Here is an 18,148-nt window from a genome sequence, read left to right on the forward strand (position 1 = left end):
CAATGAGAAAAATGCTGGGAAGGTTGTAGCATCATTGTTACAGGGTATGACATCTTTTATATTGAAGAACATGAAGTTCGTCCAATAATCTAGTGGCAAGTGGATTCATTGGTGAATGTCTGAGGAAATGCATACTTTGTTACTATTCATGCCATCATTCAGTTTCTAGTGCTGTACGTTTTACCATAAAAGCCATCAAGCTGCCTTTGAAGCAGAGTTTTCAGCCAGTTAAGCAAAGCTTGTCTCTCAGAAAATGGAATGTCTTAAATGTTGCTGAAATTTAAGCTGCTTTTGATATTTTGGGAAAAATAGATGGCTATGAACTCTTGAAAGGCTATGAACTCTTGAATTTTACTGCTGAGCAGACTGTTATTTAAATACAGTTCAAAATGTTATTAGAGATTCCTTGATTTGCTTAACAGCCTTCTAGACAAAGAATGTTAGAAGTTAAAAAAAGAATCCTTAACTCTTTATAAGCATCTGCTTTCTTGCATAGAAATCAACTTTTGAGTGTAATTCCTACATCTCTTGAGTAGGATCAAGATGCTTGTTACTGTTGATTACCGTATTGATTTATGCCAATAGCTGATTTAATCGCAAGTTGGAATTACAAGGTAATTAGTAACAAGAGAGAAATGAACTGCGATTGTCAAGGACTACTGGAAATATTTTGCTTTGAGTTGGACCATTCCAGGACAAAGCACTAATATCCAGAGGCTCCAAAAAATGCATCTGGCTAAAGTAGTTCCCAGGTGCTTTTGAATATTCGTGCCTGGATATGCAGAGTTATAACACACAGGCGGTGTATGGGTTGTAAGCTAGTTTTAATAAAAGGAGCGGGGGAGGGGGGGGGGAGAAAGGAGGGAAGAAACAAATTACGAAAAACCCAGCTCCAGTTGCTCATTTCTTATCCTTTCTTTGTGACAGTTCTGCCTTGGAGTGGCTTAATATGTGATCTGACAGTTATCTGGGTCACTGAGTGATGTCTTCCTTTGAGGAGAGGAGAGGGGAACAAAGTGACTGCAGGAGTGCAAAGCCAGCCTGTATCCCATAGCATGAAAGGCTTTGTGCCATGCAGGTTAGTACCTGTATTGCAGGAAGGGAGTGTTATTTATCTATTGCCCTGGAAGACGTTTTCTCACAGTAAGTGTCATTTGGAGTATAGTGCTACAGGTTTTTTTATCTTCTAGATTTTTTAGTGTAAGTAATTGGTGCACCCCGTGAGAGTTTTCTGGTATGTCTGCTAGTGCTGAAGACTTCAGTTGTCTGACTGGCGGTTCAGTGAGCTCGTGAACAAAAATCTGCATTCAAGTTTTGTACTTTTTTTGTTTTTCCATACTGATTTAAAGTCTGATTTAAATGAGCTAACTGTACAGGTAAAATCCAGGCACACTTGTATCAGCATTCTTGAATTGTTAATGAATAAAAGAATTTTGCAGTCTTTCAGACTTAATCTCCTATAGCTAAGGAAGGGGATGTCGCAGCACAAACTGTGTGAAAACATGTGTGGGGAATTTTTTTCCCCCCCTTCCCACTTTTTTCAGCAGAAAAGATGAGGATGGATTTGAGAAACTGATTTCCACAGATATTCTTATAGTTGAAGGTATTGGGAATCCCAACCAAAGGTGCTCTAAATGAATATCGTAAAATACTGAAGAAGCAGATCTGTAAATAGTAGTAGCATTCACACAGAAAGGTGACTTCGAGTGCAAGTCTGCCGGTCGGGTACCGAACACACTATGCAACTTAAGCTGGTTGTGAAACTGCACCTTAAACTGTTGTCCAAATGGGATGTCCCACCATCCATTGTCCTCAGGAAAACATTCTCTGCTGGCCCCTGCCCCCTTGCCAGCACTGACACCAGTGAAGCCATGTGGTCAGCCAATTAATATGGTATAGCTAAAATGCTTGCTGTTGTTTTTTTGTTAGGGCTCACTTTTCTCTGATTTTTTGGGACACGTGGTCCCAGAGTTAGGAACTGTGCACAAGCACTGGAGAACTGTCAGCAGTTAGGCACAGCTTAGGCTGCGTCCTTTCTGTGAAATGGAGAGGTTACCGGCGGACAGGTTACCGTTATTACGGGGAACCTTCTCTGGTATATAGCTTCAGGTAAGCCACCTAGTCTGTGTTTAAAATGCCACTGAACTCTGATTTGAGCTCTTAGTTTGGGGATGGCATAGTGTCTTTGATGCTCCTGGAGCTCTACAGTCCTGACTTACTTTCTGGTGGAGCACTGCAGACTTACGGTGATACTTAGTGGTCTCTTTCAAAGTAGAAGTTGTCCCTTTATCTCTTTTTGGGAGTCAGTCTAGTTTCAGCTAGCTTGTGACTATGCTTTTAACATCCATCAAATGGCAGATGGTTTCTTTTTCTTTTCTCCTGGGAATGAAAATTAGAGCAGTGCTGCCAGTTGACGGAGAAGAGCCGTTCATTTTGACAAGAGACAAGAAGCTTGTCAGGAATGGCAATGATGCCTGAAAGCAAGCTCAAATTAAGCAGTCTTGCCTTCTGTCTGCACCCCAAATACCTAGAAGACTCTGAAGGACAAAGGCTGGGGATTAAAATCTTAGCTGGATAAATGCCAAGCAAATCCTAAAATGAGCTAAGCCTTTCTTCCAGACAATGATGGACATGATGGTATCTGGGCCTGCATGCTTTTTGTCCCTTTTAAAATAGTTGAGTAATACTGTTCATGCATTTTCTTTAATTTTGGAAAGAGCCCCCCTTGAAACACTGCCCATTGGTTCACCCAGGGCTTCCACTGCAATTCAGAGGTTGAATACTCAATAGCATACAGCAGCTGAAGTGAACTGAGGAGTTGTTGTGTATTAAGTTTAAATTAGGGCCTGGAGTTTGTACTGTTTTGAAATAGTGTGAACTGCTCTCTGTTTTACAGGGCCAAAACTGGCCCTGAATATTTAGTGACTTAGTAGGTACAGATGCTTTATTTTAGCATTTAAGTATTTGGAAGAGTAGGGTAAGAGCTCAAAGTTAACTGGAAAAAATCTAGTATGTAAAAATATGTGAAAAACTTCCCTGGGGAACAACAAGAAGAAACGTGATCTATAGAGTGATACTTCTGGCAGATCTTTGGTTTAAAAAAAACATCGCTCGTGGTTATTTCTAGGTTTGTCTCATTTGACCCGTGTTAATTACACTGATAAAAACAATAATAGAAATGATATAATAGAAAATCTTTTGATGTGTATGCCATGCCTTTGATCTGTGGTGTTCAAAGCATGAGTAGGGGTTACTGGATTTTGTTTGGCTTTGTTTTTCCAATTAAGAGGGCTACAGAAGAACAGGTGCAGATTTACTGTGAAACTTTCTCTGATGTGAATATGTGCTCCCAGTCATGCAGTGCAAGAATGGCTGTGTTCAGCCTTGACCAAAAAGCACTACTTGTTCCAGGATGAAAAATACAGTTCTAAAGAAAGTAAACAAATTACCTTCTGGTTATTACCGTTTCAAGACATTCAGAAAAGCTCCCATATGCCAAGAACAAAGAGAGGTGATAAGGTGCATTAAACAGCCAGTAAATTCTATTTTACAAAAAGTGAATTCAATATAAATTGAAAAGAGGAAACTCAGGGGATATTTATATGTCTTTTGCTACCAAGTTTAAAAGCAGCAATAGCTGCTTGCAGATTTCATGTAATGAAACAAAAAAATATCATTTTTAAGTAATAGGGAGGAACAGGAGCATAGGAGAGCAAGTTCATAAGCAAACCAGATAACTCCATCTCACAACAGTACTCTTGAATAAAAAGCAAGGTTCATGTTCAAACAAACTTGCTGACATATGGATGACGATTAGTTCAGGCTTCCTTGTCAAGGCTAGTATAAAGGCTGCTGAGTTTGAAATATTTTACAGGAATACTGTTACAGTAGTGGTGGTCTAAGAATACAAGGAAGATGGAGCTTGTAGGGAGAGAATAATGTTATTATGCCTTTTGCTTCAGTGGCAGAGGAGAAATGCAAACAAGCTTTCACATTCTAAACTATAAATCCTCCTGTTCCCAAAAGAAGACCGTTGCTGGAAACATGGTAGCTTGTTTTAGCTTTTGATAGTGGGTGGTAGTAGTATACTGCGCTCAGCTGTCCTCACTTCTGATGCAGGTGGATCATTTCTACTGGAGGAGAGAAGAGTATCCCAGCCCTGCCAGTCCCTGATCTCTCTGTTGAGAGAGAGCCAAGAAGATTTCCAGTTATGATGGTGGATTTTCTTGTGTGACACAAACACCTGTTTATTTTCCACAAACTGGTAAGACGCCAGATGGTAAAGGTTTTTATCCATGCTACTCTAGCTGGATTTGTACCGGTAACTTGGAGGTGAAAGGTACCATATGGTACTGGTAATCCCTGAGGCATTCATCATTCCTAAAATAATTGTCAACACCTTTTAGTGCTGACAACTCTTATTCATTAATTTCTTTGCTTATTTATGTGGACAACATTCAGATGAAATGTAATTTTAAGCATTTGGTTTTTTTATGTGAATGTACCTGAGATTTAATGCCAGCTAAAAAATTAATTGCCTTTGGATAGTAGGTTGAAGGTTTGTGTGAAATGAGTTGGTGATCTCATTGCAGTCTCCAGTGGATATGAACTGCCATTGGCACTGTCAGCAAAGATGCAAACTGTGGATAAATGTGATGATTTGGGGAGTGATAATGTGTTTTGAATTCTATTTTTTGAATACTATTTTTTATTACTACAAAAAACTGCTTTTTTTGTGAATGTTGGTCGTCATGTATCTACCAGACTGGGATTAGACTGCTCTGAGGTTATGGAAGCAGGATTTATTTATAGTACAGAGAGGAGATTAAAGACTGGCCCCTGGTGACTACTGGGAGGCGTGGCAGTTTATGGAGGGAGATGCTAGGCAGGTGGTCAGCATTGGAAGAATTTGCCTAGACCTTGCAATGTCTTAAGGCTGTTTCTGGCCTGTGGTCAACTCTAGAGCTGTAGGATATAAGTAGGGGTTCACTGACTAGATTTTCTTCAGGCTGGTAAGTGTGCAAAGGGGGCATTCAGCCAGTCTGTGAAAGAAACACCCTGACTGCAACACTGTGCCTCTAGAAGAGGAATAAAGCGTGTTTAGTATAATCGTAGTAAGAAAGCATACCTAGTATGATCACTGAAACAGTTTCTGCTTTCAGTATAGATAATTGCACTGATAGATGCAAATACTAGAGTTTGAATTTAGTTTGGTTGGTTGAACAGATTTGTTTTCTACAGAATGTTTTCTGTTTTAAGAACCTATCAGTAAATGCAGTCTATTTGGGAAAGAAAAAAAAAAAGCAGCTTTTTATCTTTGGAAACACGTTGCAGCAGGTGTTTTGGAAATAAATCAGTATGGGAGTTGACAGCTTTGCTATTAAAAATGATAGATTTAAATGTGAATGTTCTAGCGTGATTTAAACAAAATAAAGATGAGAAATATTTAAGCACCTTTAGCTGACACTTTGAATAGGACACTGCATTTATTCAATCTTCCTTTTAGAAGCAAAGACTGTACCAGTAGTAAATGTCTTATGCAGAGTGATCATGCACTATGGTACGTTTTTATGGTTTCTATGGTACGTGTATGAGGAGAGTTATCTTCAGACTCCTGAAATAAGAGGGCAGCTTAAGAGGGTACTTGCCCATCTTTCGTGCTAAGTTTGTGTTTATGGCTCTGTCTGCTCAAGTGACACTGGAAGAAGTCAGTTTTATAACTACGTTTCACTACTGCCAGAACTGGCAGTGAGCAGTGCCCATCACCCTCATAGCCTTCACAGCTTGCAGAATCTGCCCAGCGCTGGCATGCCAGGAGCAAGTGCCCCCCGTGGGTACCACTGCCAGAGCAAGCTCAGGACTCCTCAGGCAAACTGAGCTGCGCCATCCCATTATGTGCTTCCCTGCTATAGATCTACTGCTAGCTTTGCTATGTACATGAGAGCTCCATATTTTGTTTAATTCCGGACCTGTCCACCCCACCGGCTGCTAAGTAGTGGAGGAATATCTAAGCTAGGTTGAAACCAAGCTAACTGAATACAGAAAACAACCTGGATCTAGCCTCGTAGTCCGTGTAGAATAACTTAACCAAGAAGACAAATTAGCCTATGCTGAACTTCAATCTGTGTTACCCTGCACAGAACCTTTACCTGCAGCCCATTCACCTGAATGCAAACTAAGCTGATAGTGTTCCCTGTTATTATGTTGACTGTTTGTGGTAAATGTGTAATACAGTAATTCTATTGGACTGACAATTGCTTGGCAGGCTGTGATTGCTTTTGGCTTGCTTGCTGATGCTTGGGAGAACCACGTATGACCATAGAGTATTTTGAAGGCAGCTGAAAATGAGATCTAGTCAGCTGGAGTGAACTAAAAACCTTGTAAGTAGAGTGAGGTGAAATATCTCTTTTTACTTCTTGGGATAGAGAATGAGACTCCAGATGTGGCTATCTGATCACTCTTCAAAGCCATAAAAAGTGGGGAAAGTGTCATATTTCTGCCCCAAGTCAACCGGTATAGAGGTGCGGACTGTCAGCCTTGCCTTTGGGTTGGAATGGATATGGGAAGTGCTTTACACGTGAAGCATCTTATGTTGCTATTTAAAATGTCAAGAAAACAATCCTGTACTTTAGATCCATCAGTGTATTTTGATTTAAAAAAAAATGCTTTAGAAAAAGCTGTTATAGTACTTCATTGCAGAAAAATAGAAAATGAATATATGACTAGATTGATAGGAGTATGTTCTGCTCTCAGCCTCTGAATAAAGGAAGTTTAGAGTTAGAGCAGTATCTGGAAGCTGCTCCTGATAAAGGCTTTGCCATGGTGGCGTACAGGGCTGCAGTTCAGGGGGCAGATTCTGAGTGTGCAGAATGTTGCAGCAGTAATTATGGATAATGTATAACACAAATGTAATTGTTTGTTACAGAAATACAGCATATAATCTGGGGAAAATTGAAACTGTTTTCTTTTTTCTTTAGATACTGGTGGAAAAATTATGCAAAGGTAGATTTCAAATTGTAAGTTTTGGCACCAATAAGACACTAAACCAGAGTGCTCTCCCCCTCAATGTTTTTTTTCCCCAATTCAAAAGTATTTGGCTTGGCTGTAGTTCATTTCAGAAGTTAGATTTTTAACCTCTATTTTACCATGATCAGTGTATGTGAAAACAGAGCAGACATCTCAGTGCATGTATCAAATGGACACAAGATTGAAGTGAGTATTTCTTAGAGCAGCTCACGTCTTCCAGTGGAAATGTCCCTTCAGACTTCCTCCACAGCTCAAGGAATTCTGATCCCATCACTCCTGACATGCAAGTACCTCTTCTGTGTGTCCTACCCAAAGCAATGATCTTTAAAGCCAGAAGTGGTCGTTTAGGATGGGGAGTGAACAGGTCTGCTTGCTTTCTGTTGTGGTGTGCCTAAGACTGTAGATTCATACAGACTTTTTTCTTATTGTTGCTGATCCAGACTCCAGCCAAGCTTAGTTGTTCATCAGTTTTACTCTGCTTCTTTTGCCCCTTCCTCCCACCCCTCAAAATCATACTGAAGTGAGACGGAATCAGACTGATATAGATGCTAAGCAATTAGTACTGCTGTTGGCAGTGGATTGAACACTTCTTTAATTTGAATTGAGTTCTAAATTAGGCCCTTCAAAGTTGAAGCCCTCTGATCCCGTTCCCTCTAATTAGATGGAAGAAAGCACAGAGTGGCAAGGTTTTGAGACAAGCACCATGTAGATCAGCAGAAGCCCTCAAGTGACTCCAACTGTGTGAGACAGCTGGTGATCTTAGAAAATCCTGTCAGAGCAGATAACTTGTATTTTGCTATACCAAGTCTGCTTTTCAGCATGAATTGCACCTGGGTTTTTGCAGGATCTGACATTTAAAATTGGATAAATACTTTTGGCTTTCCCATCTAGTTCCTGAATGTGCCCTGTATTTGCTCACTGATCTTCGCTAGATTTGAACTTTCCCTTTTCCCACAGCAGAACAGGGAAGGGTGCACAACCATTTTAACAATGTATTGCCAGAGGCTTAGTTAGCTGGAGCTGTTGTTTTTAAAAAAAAAAAAAAAAAAAAAAAAAAAGTTCATAAGCAATTCAAGTGAAGGGGAAGTAAGGTGGAAGAATTCACATCTTTTTGATTTCACATACTGCAGTATAACCTTCTCCGGTGATCTGCCAGCTCAAGTTTTTCATGTTATAAAATTATCTGCTTTTTGCACACAAGTAATTCAACAAGTGGGAAGTTTTGTTATGTGTTTATGAAACAGCGATCAGCACAGCTAGTCAGGGTTTATGTCTTTATGTGGAATACTGTTTGCAATGCTGCATCTGGAGGGAAATGGCTAAGGGTTGACAAGTTTGTTCATGGACTGTTGAGGGTGCTTGCTAGAAGACAGTTCTCAAGTAGGTGCTGAGCAGAGAAGCTGCTGAACCTCTCCTGGACTCAGACGTACTCATCACTCACTAGTATTTCCATAAGAAAATTTTGGCCTCATTCAATTACACCCCTTTTTCTAGATACATATTCTTCAATTACACTCCTTTTTCTAGATACATATTCTGTAGTTTGTCCTTCCTTCGATGGATGGATGTAGCAGTTGTAGGTTGCAGAGGGCCTGACTGGGAAAAGTAGTTACTATTTTCTTCTCTTACCCTTAAATTGATATTCAGGATGCTTAGCCAGGACCAATTTGTTGATTTTAATGTATGTCAAACCAGAGCAATTCTGGGATGCTTCTCCTCTTACACAGAAAAAAGTAAAAGGAATGAATTGTGAATTTACTGCATAGCTCCTAACCCCACTTTTTCTGTTCCTTTCAAGGTAAAGAATCCCTTTTTTTGAGGTGGATTTATGCTGCCTGAAAACTGTGGACTGGTTCTCTACTCTGACAGCCTTATCAGCTTCGTTTTTCTTCTTTTTCTTGGCAGGTAGGTGCAAAGATTTTCCATGGTTTGGCATTTTAAAAAGTCAGTGGAGTCATGTGGTATTCTGAAAGACTGGTCTCAAAACACTTAATGTCAGCGTACTCTAAGCTATCTGTCCACTGATTCTACTTTCTATTAGCTTGGCGTACAGTGCCAAGTATCGCACTAGACATGTCATGTCCCATCAGGAGCTGTATGCATAGTGCAAAAGACCCAACCCTTTTGAAGGGTCAGTCATTACCTATATGAGGTTCACAGCCACTGCAGGCTCTGAGAGGACACTTCAGTGTGAGGTGAGTGAGTTGTTTGACTTGGTGTTTTTAGAGCAGGTAAGTATGAGTTGATACTATAAATGCTAGTGTGGTGGGAAAAGGGCAAAGTGAGAACTCATTCTGCAGGGGCTCTGTAGGGTCATGCTGCATTCCTGCATCCAAGGCTCTCTGGGGATTTGGATCCATATCTAAGGGGAGCAAATGGAAAGCAAACCTTACAATTATATTTGCAGGAAGCTTTTGTCCAGAACTTTAGACAAAAAGTAATGAAAGAGAGGGAAAGGTGCTCCACAGCAGTCTCTGGTTTATAGAACTCCATAAAGCATATCTGTTAGAAATCTCCACTCTTCCCATCTGCAGATATGGAAGAGAACAACAGTTACTCCCTTACGGAGCAGATAATTGGAGATGCAAACAGTGCACCACGGCCAGCGTATGACCTGTAGGTCATGCTAGCAAACTCAAGCCCTGAGCTGCTGCTAAAAGTGCTCTGCACCCCCCTCCCTCTCTGGGATGAGAGGTCATTTAATCTCTGTGTAATCCTCTTTGAGCAGAGCTTGAGTGAGTTTTCTTGCAGTTGTCTCCTCTGAGGGGATGGAGGTCTTTCACTCTTGGGATTGCTTGTGTGCCCACTGCTGAGAATATGCCTCTTCCCTTCCCCCTTTTATTCAGCCACATGCCCACATTACTTCATAAAAGATTTGATATATGGCTGTATCCATTATTGTTAACTGCTTTCATTTCTGTTCAAACTATGTCAACCTTTCCAAAAAGACATACTTTCCCCATCTGGTAATCAGCTGTGTAGATGCAATAGCAACTCCAGTTAACACTAACTTTGATTTGTGTTTAATATGAAACTTTATCCAAAAGTTTCAGCTGCCTGTGATTCAAGAGATGTTGTAGGTTTTGGGGTGATTTCTTTAGTTGTATTAAAAGAGGGCTAGTGAGGTCAAGCTTTAGTGCAGTTGATTCCAACTTATATATTTGTTATGGTAAATGGAGTCCTTAGATGTGCTGATGGTAGAGTTGACAATATAAACAAACATATGGGCATATGTCCCACAGAATTACAGCACTGGGGGTATTTTTCATCCTGATTCAGAGTTGAAATTCGTTTTCTAACTGAATTGAAAACATGGGAAAACAGAAAGCACAGGTTTTGATTTGGCCTTCACCTGGGTCTTTCTGAACAGCTGTGATACCTCAGGCAAGCTGTTACTTGCATCCTGCAACCTACTGTCCCCCTCTAGGTAGCACTGCCTGGTATGTGTGTGTGTATATATGTTTCCCACTGTGAAGTGCAGTGTGTGAACCAGCAAGGAGGGTGACACGCAGCACTGGAGAGCTCATCCACAAGGACAGAATTACCATTTCTGGGGTCATTAATAGTCTGGAACAAGGGAGCCAACCAGCACTGAATGTGACCATAACAAAATTTCCCAGCTTGAACTGGCAGCTGAAATAGTTTCCTTTCCTGGCCCAAAGTAGCTTTGGGAGTTTGTTTGTTTGTTTTTAATTGAGAAGCCACAGCAAATGTATGAGTGGGTCTTGACCTACAGCGTTACTCGTATTATGTAGAACATAAGGCTTCTAAACTGGATCAAATAATGGAAAGATAAGAGAAATGCTGCTGCTGTCTTAGTGCACTTCAAGTAAATAGGAAGTGCCACAAAGTTGCTGCATGCTCACCACTAATACTTAAATGGTAATCATGCCCCATCAGATTTCATATGCTATGTAAAGTCAGTCTGTATCTGTCCTAGAGTGTACTTACAGCTAAGATAAGGTGGTATTGGTGACCATTTTTGCTTTGATTGTTAATAGGATATGACTGTGTCCCTGCTCTGGAGCTTTAGCACCTCGACCTGCCTGCTGCCCCCAAATTCGGTGTGGAAAAATACTTGGAGTCATCTCATGCTCCTTTTACTGCCTCTCATAACAAGCACCAATTGCAGCAGGTTGGACCAGAAAAGCGAGCAGAATTTTTGAGCTTCCGTGTATTGTTACAGGTTTGTGAGGGTTGTTTTTGTTTGTTTGTTTTGCTATTTTAGCAACTGATGTATAAGTTCTTCGAATCTAAACTTTTATCTATGCTTCCTAGTTTTGGAGAGGATGGGAAGGAATAGCAGTTTCTTGTGAGGACCAGGAGAAATCTGCTGATATTAAGACTAGGACCAAACTGTCACGCAGTGGTTCCTGAACCCTCCCATAGCTTAGACTTTCAAGAGGATATCTAAAAGAGATGGAGTAATAGAGTATCTTTTTGCTAGGCAAGACTTCAGTCACTTTCTGAATGGCTGTCAAATGAAGGGCAAGCACATAGCTGTGAAACACTGGCTGTCTTACAATGTGACTAGGTGCCCTGATATGTAGAAGGGAGGCTCTCCAGAGCCCCTAAAATAGACATTTTTGTAAATTGGCCAAACCTCTACCCTGTAGTTTTTGCAGTATGTGGCCCTCTGGTCCAGAATATGTTGGCAGATGTCTGAGATCCTCTGTTAAAATTGCAGCAGGTATTCCTGTTCAGAGCTTGATTTTCATTGCTTCAAGCCCTTAAGAAGGAGCAGCAGAATTTGATGAAACTGTCAATGTTAAGTAAACAAACTGCTTTTGTGCCTGTTCTTAAATTAACCCAAGTCATTCAGACCTGGGCTTTTTAACTTTTAACAAGTGAAAAACCTTTTCTCTGTTAACTAATAACCAAGCACTGGTAGATTTGTATATAGAGCTGATACTTTTTATTTATTTATTTATAGGATTCTTAAAGTTCTTTCCTTCTGTCTTTGAATGGGAAAGTATCAAATAAAGCTAGCAAACTCAGTAAGTCCTTCTGACATATTGTAAAATGCATCATTGAATAGTTTAGATGAGAAGTTTGAAGGGGTTTTTTGTTTGCTTGTGCTTTTAAGAATTCAAGTTCACTTAAGTAATAACATGTTTTGGGTCTTTGATCAGCACTGAAACAATTATGTGCTTTCCAGCATGGATTTGCAGAATATAACCTTGTAACTGAAACTCATTTGTTACACTTGGCACTTCTATTTATTTCATTATAACAGCTTAATCAGTTCTGTTTAATAGAACTTTCTGATTCTACATGCAGAAGTCTTCATGGCTGATATCCTCTCTCTCTCTCCATTTCAAACTCATAGTCTCTACATCAATTTTATCAAAAAAAGGTACTTTGGAATTTTTTTATTGCAGTAAAAATAAGATACCATTATAGTCCTATGTGTATACCTCACACACCCACACCCACACACAAAGTTCACTATATAATACACACACATACTGAAGTACATCATACGCAGTGTGACCAAGACTCTCCTAGGCTTGTGCACAGCAAATACTCGATTACATTTAAGATACACAAGATCTCAGCTAAAATACACTGTTTTGATTTACATCATACAAAGGGCTGATACAGTTCCAAATTCTCCACCAAACCTAAACCTTAATAACATACAAGCCTGGAAATTTCCAATTTTAATCAAGCTTTTTTTCATGTTATAAATGGAGCAAATGGGAAGATACGGGTGGAAAGGGATAACCTTCCTCCGCACACACTACATTAGAAATACACCATTTCTTAGCAGAAGCTAGCTAGCGAAGCTGCACATAAACAAGTCTCAGATATGTTTCTAAACTGTACAGTTATGATCACAAGGCCTTGGTGTAACAGGACAGCTCCTTCTTATTATTGCAGGAGCAGGGAGGGACTGGAGTGCTCTGAGGGCTTGCACTGCTGTAGGAATCCTTGCATTACATAGCACACACTGTCTCACAACATCTGATCAGGGTAATATTAAGCAGATAATTAATTATGATTCAGATATTAATTATGATTACTTTCTGCAGTCTTGTGGTATATGTTCATATAAGCATTTGTTTGACAGATGGCTCTGATCCCCATTTCCTGCAAGAGGGATCTTGCATAGCGAGAGGATGCTATGCAGGTGATCCTCTGAGGTCCTCCAGAACCTGTAGAAGAACTCAGTGAAGTCTTAACCTGTTTAGATCAGCAGTCTGTGGACAGTAAGTAGTTCTTACTATCACTTAACTTTAAAAAGTATCAGGTGGCTGTTGGCACATGCAGGCCAAGAACTGTTGACTATTATATTTGTAAAAATAAATAAATAAGCCTTGTTTGCTAGTAGAGATAGTGTGTAACTGTTAGCGCGCTAACTGTAGCAGCAGTGTTAATGCCTTAAAGGAAAGATTGGGTGACTAGCCAAAGCTCCCACATACCTTAACATGTAACCTCTACTCTCTGCATAACTTCAAAACAAAATTCAGGTTTTGAACCTCAGGTGGTCTCTGTATCAGTTCAGCTATTTTAAAATGCTTCAGGCTGGCTTCTCCTGTTTGAAGAATTCTACACTGGCTTCCATTAAGTCAAGAGGAACCTTTCCCTTCCCTGTTAAAAACTGCTGCCATCTACCAAATATGCTGCACTTAAATACCAGAGCCTACTTTTGAAACAGAGCTGATGGCAGGCTATGGCCCAGATCAATAAAGAAAATTCAGATATTAATTGCCTGAATTGAATATTGAATAAACAATATATGTGTTTTAAAAAAGATGGGTACAAATGCTACTGTAGTATCTCATCATTAAATTATGCAACTTTCTATTTCAGTAATTAAATCCATTATGAAAAACAGGGAAGTGGACAAAAAATAAACTCAGCTTATAAAAATTCAACACATTATCTATCTACAAAAAAAGTTAATGTTAGTCATTTAATTTTTCCAGAACATTGCTAGAAGAAGCCCTTTGTGCCCTAGGTTGTGTGTGTGTCAGGAGTAGCTGGAGAACCAACCATCTTGGTTTTAAAAACACTGTATTGTAGAGGTACTACTCCACCTTGCTGAGGTGACAAAGGAGGTCACTAGAAGTCAGCAGTCCTGCTTATTGTTGGGGGACAGCATTTAGGACAGCTAAATTTTGCTAATGTCAGTTGACAAAAGTTAACCAAAAGTTAAAGTAGGCAGCTGTGCAAGATCGTTTTTTTCATTGAGTTTATGTTCTTGTTTATAATAGGAATGCTTTAAAATACTAAAACATTATAGCAGAACAGTTATAGCCTACAAATCATTCATGTGCCAACCATTTATTTCTTTCAGCTAGAACTTTATACTTCCAAAACCATTGCAGTCACCTCCACTGAGGGGAAAAATGCCAGACAGCAATTTTAAATGTGTATTTTATTTTTAGTTTGTGCAGATATCTTCTCCTTTCCTGAGGAGATTTTTTGTCTTGGTATACAGACTTTCACTGTCCGTTTCAGATTTAAAGAAAAATTAACTTTCATAACCTCTGTCACTTCAGATCACCTCTTAGGAATGTCTCTTTATGCAGAAAAGCCAGAGGTAATCGAGATAAACAGACATTCATACATTTTAGCCATTCATTTAGAAAACATCTGTATCCATCCATGCAATGTTAAGACTATAAGTAACTTTGCAGTTACATCTGAGCCCATTGCTATGGCAACAAGGTAGTCTTTATCTCCCACATGCTTTCTACTGACTTCTTTTTTTTTCTTAAAGCAGCTTCCTGAAATGAAAAACAGAAAAGCAATGATTAAGTAAGTTGGTCTCTTTCAAACTTTGAATTCAAGGCTTATACTAGGCAGCCCTTACTGCTTTCCAGCTGTGGAAAATTTAGAAGCTGATCCTTTTCAGGATAAAGAAAATGAACAACTGACACTGAAAAATGCAAGCTGCAGTTGTTTTCAATTTTTAAAAAAGTATAGTTGATGATCTTGGACTATGAGGTTTTTGCTACTGTAGCTATTTTTAATCTGTTCCCAAGGAATTGTACTGTAGTATCTTTCAAGCCAACATAGCTATCTCTAACTTTGTGATTGCTACACTGATGTGTAATGCATGTATTTAATTCTTCTATAGCCTTTTCATGGTTAGCTTTCATCAAAGCTCACAGCTCAGCTTGGTGAGTTATTTGGAAGTGTAAGCTTTCAATTATGATATGTGCCACCCGCAATACCAGACAATATTGTGCTAGTGATCTGCTCATTTTCAGTTTGCTGGAAGGCCTTGAGGACTTAAAATAGACTAACATGCTTTTAAAATTTCTACTCTAAATACAACAAGCAGCAGGTTCCATTTATGCTATAAGAACCTAAATTGGTTTCAGTGCTTTTCTAACACCCAGTGAGTTTAGGATTCCTCTTCACTGCTTTTAACATATCATCTTTTGTGGGCATCTAGTTTAACGCTAGTTATTTTAACTACTTTAGAAGGCTTGAATCTCTTCAGAAATAATGATGAAATCTTAACCTCCTGGTGTCCTAGCATTTCCAGACAAATGAAGAGTATGTAATATAGCAAAGGTCACATGAGAAAACATCAGAAGAATTATCCAGACAAGATATTTTACTCACATTTGATGCTGCCTGACAAACTCTGCAAACTGACGGTCTTTAGCATACAGCTCTATAATTCGAATTCTGTCTTGAATTTCCTAAAATGCAAGAAACATAATTGTAGGCACATAAAAGAACAGAAATTATACTATGATAACAACTGGAAAAGGAAACTTTTCTCTTTGCTATTTCAAAGGGAAGACTTTGAAATTGGGCACTCCAATATTAAAAAAAATATGCATTTGCACTCATTTTTCAAGTGAAGCCCTTCAGTTTTGGAGTCTAGTAATACTTCACTGCTAAACCAAAACCAGAGTTTGGATCCAGAGTGTGGCATTTCAACAGGACCTCACAGAACCATTTATCTCTATTAGATACTTTGCTCACAACCCCAGTTACAGGCTGGATTAACAACTCTAGCAATTGTTCAAGGTTTTATCATTAGTTCCTGGCTGTCTCTTCAGCCTTTTAAAGTAAACCCTGGATACTATTTGCAACAGAGAAGGAGAACAATGCGATTAACTTGCAGGTTATAATAAGATTTGAACTTTCAAAAACCTGTATAAAAGCCTGGAGGCTCTATAACTATGCTTGCAGCTGCCCTTTGGCCTTAAAAAACAAAGGCTAGGTCTAGCAATACAGGGATGGAAGTTACTTAAGCGGTCGACTCCTTTATGAGATGAAAGTCATTATAAGTCCTTTCTATTTGCCCAGTAGCAAGCAGAGAAGGAAATCCTTTCTCTCTCCTCTTAAATAGCTGTAGCCAGGGTTGCAACTTTTCATAGGCTCAGGGAACGATTGAGCCTGCCTCTAGGATGATAATTCCTGAATAAGCTGATTGTTGTTTAATATTTTACATGCCACTATAGAACCAAAAGTCACTTACCTCCTTAGTAAGCTCGCTGTTTTCATAAATATGCCTTATCTCTTCACTGCTGTACTCAGCAGATGTCTCTGCACTGGTTGAACTGTAGGATGTCAGCTGGGGGTATCTCCGATAATAGTGGCTGTAGCCAGTGGTATCGCTTTCATACATGGGGTTGTATTTAACTGCATTCTCAATGGATGAGAGGCTGTCACCCTGCCTGGGGGAGCAATAAACAAACAGTGAGTTTCTCTGCAGCCTGGAACAGCAGCAGATGGATTAAGGAAGCCTGCCATTTAGAAGTGCGTACATCCTTTTGCTTGTCCGCTGCGTGGGGTAAGACTTAGGACAGAATTGTGCTTGTTGTAGCAAATGTACTTTAAAATACTAGATGCATCTCTTACCCCAGTGAGTCCTCAGTGTCACTCTTCGAGTACTGGTCTCGAAGGGTCCTGGCTAGAAAGAAGATTACAGCAGATGCCACAAGAAGGAATCCTGCCACCGAAGCAATTGCAATACCCACAACGAGTGGTTCAGACACATACTCTTCACAGTGCTCCCCTCTGTACCACCAGTTCTCTCCTACACGACATCTGCAACAACAATAAAAAAAAACACACTGGGAAATAAAACACGAGCAAAACCTGTCCCTTTTGTTAATGTAAGCTTATTTGACTTCCTGTTATGACATGCCCTCAGTTAAGTTACCTCAATAAATACCTCCGCATTTTCAAGAACCAACTTCTTTCTTGTTTCTTTATTATGAACAGCCTCGTCAATATTCTTGAGTTGAGTGAATATTGGTAGAGGAGTACATGAATAATACATCTATGATGGTAAAGGCTTGTGGCTACAGTAATAAATCTTGTAACAGAAGGTGTTTAGACTAAGTAAAAGGTGTTATGCCTTGATTCTGCCTTGCACAAGATGGATCAAACACTAACAAAACTGCATTCCACCTTTAATGGTATTGTGATATAAATGCAAATGAAGGTGTGTTAAAGGAGCAGAATGTTTTTAGAGTGTAGCAAGCTCTGTAATGGTTAGTTAAATAAATGTATAGAACAGATGACTAGAAATGAAGTGAGTGTCCAAGACTATCACTGCAACTGTTCCCCAAAACAGCATTCATTATTTTTACCTTGATGTGGTTTTGAGCATGAGAATTTGTAATGTTAAAGCTCACTTCGGATTTACCTATAAAAATAATTAATCTGCCTTTTGTTTGTGTGTTTGAGGCTTTTTACTATAAAAACTTGAGTAACTATAATGTATTAGTACCATTCACAGGAATGAACCTGTGCCTGGAACATGCTTACCTGTTCATACAAATATGATAAAATCTGTATTACACCTGTGATAGTACTGATTTTTCATAGCTTTAAAAATATTTTCTTGTTTTTTATGTTAGCTGTTGGAACACTTACTTAATACTGCCTTGAAAAAAAAAATGTAGGCAAGCCTTTTAACAAAAATCACCTGAAGTAACATAAATAATAATAATTAGTGGTGTCATACTTTTTTGCAGTAATTCTCCCTGACTTTATGTTTAAAAACAAAGGATACCTATCAACAGACTGTTACATTAAGAAAAAAAGAAAAAAAAAATAATTGTGTAGTGCTAGAAATAGCGTATATTTAGCTGTAACTTTTAGTATGCCTTTTCAAATATCTGTAAAACATAGACATCTT

At 39.2% G+C, this 18,148-nt stretch overlaps 1 protein-coding gene across 1 annotated transcript in view; it reads right to left on the reverse strand.

Annotated features, from left to right (window-relative positions):
• Positions 1-14,705: 14,705 nt before the first annotated feature.
• Positions 14,706-18,148, reverse strand: part of IMPG2 (interphotoreceptor matrix proteoglycan 2) — a 52,641-nt gene continuing 49,198 nt past the window's right edge. The window contains exons 18-21 of the mRNA XM_062572284.1: positions 16,861-17,049; positions 16,478-16,676; positions 15,610-15,689; positions 14,706-14,762 (exon numbers count right to left, since the gene is read on the reverse strand). Of these exons, the coding sequence (XP_062428268.1) occupies positions 14,750-14,762; positions 15,610-15,689; positions 16,478-16,676; positions 16,861-17,049 (481 nt within the window). The 3' untranslated portion in view covers positions 14,706-14,749. The remainder of the gene's footprint in view (positions 14,763-15,609; positions 15,690-16,477; positions 16,677-16,860; positions 17,050-18,148) is intronic.

The sequence above is a fragment of the Rhea pennata genome, chromosome 1 (assembly GCF_028389875.1).
Source record: "Rhea pennata isolate bPtePen1 chromosome 1, bPtePen1.pri, whole genome shotgun sequence".
Taxonomy (NCBI): domain Eukaryota; kingdom Metazoa; phylum Chordata; class Aves; order Rheiformes; family Rheidae; genus Rhea; species Rhea pennata.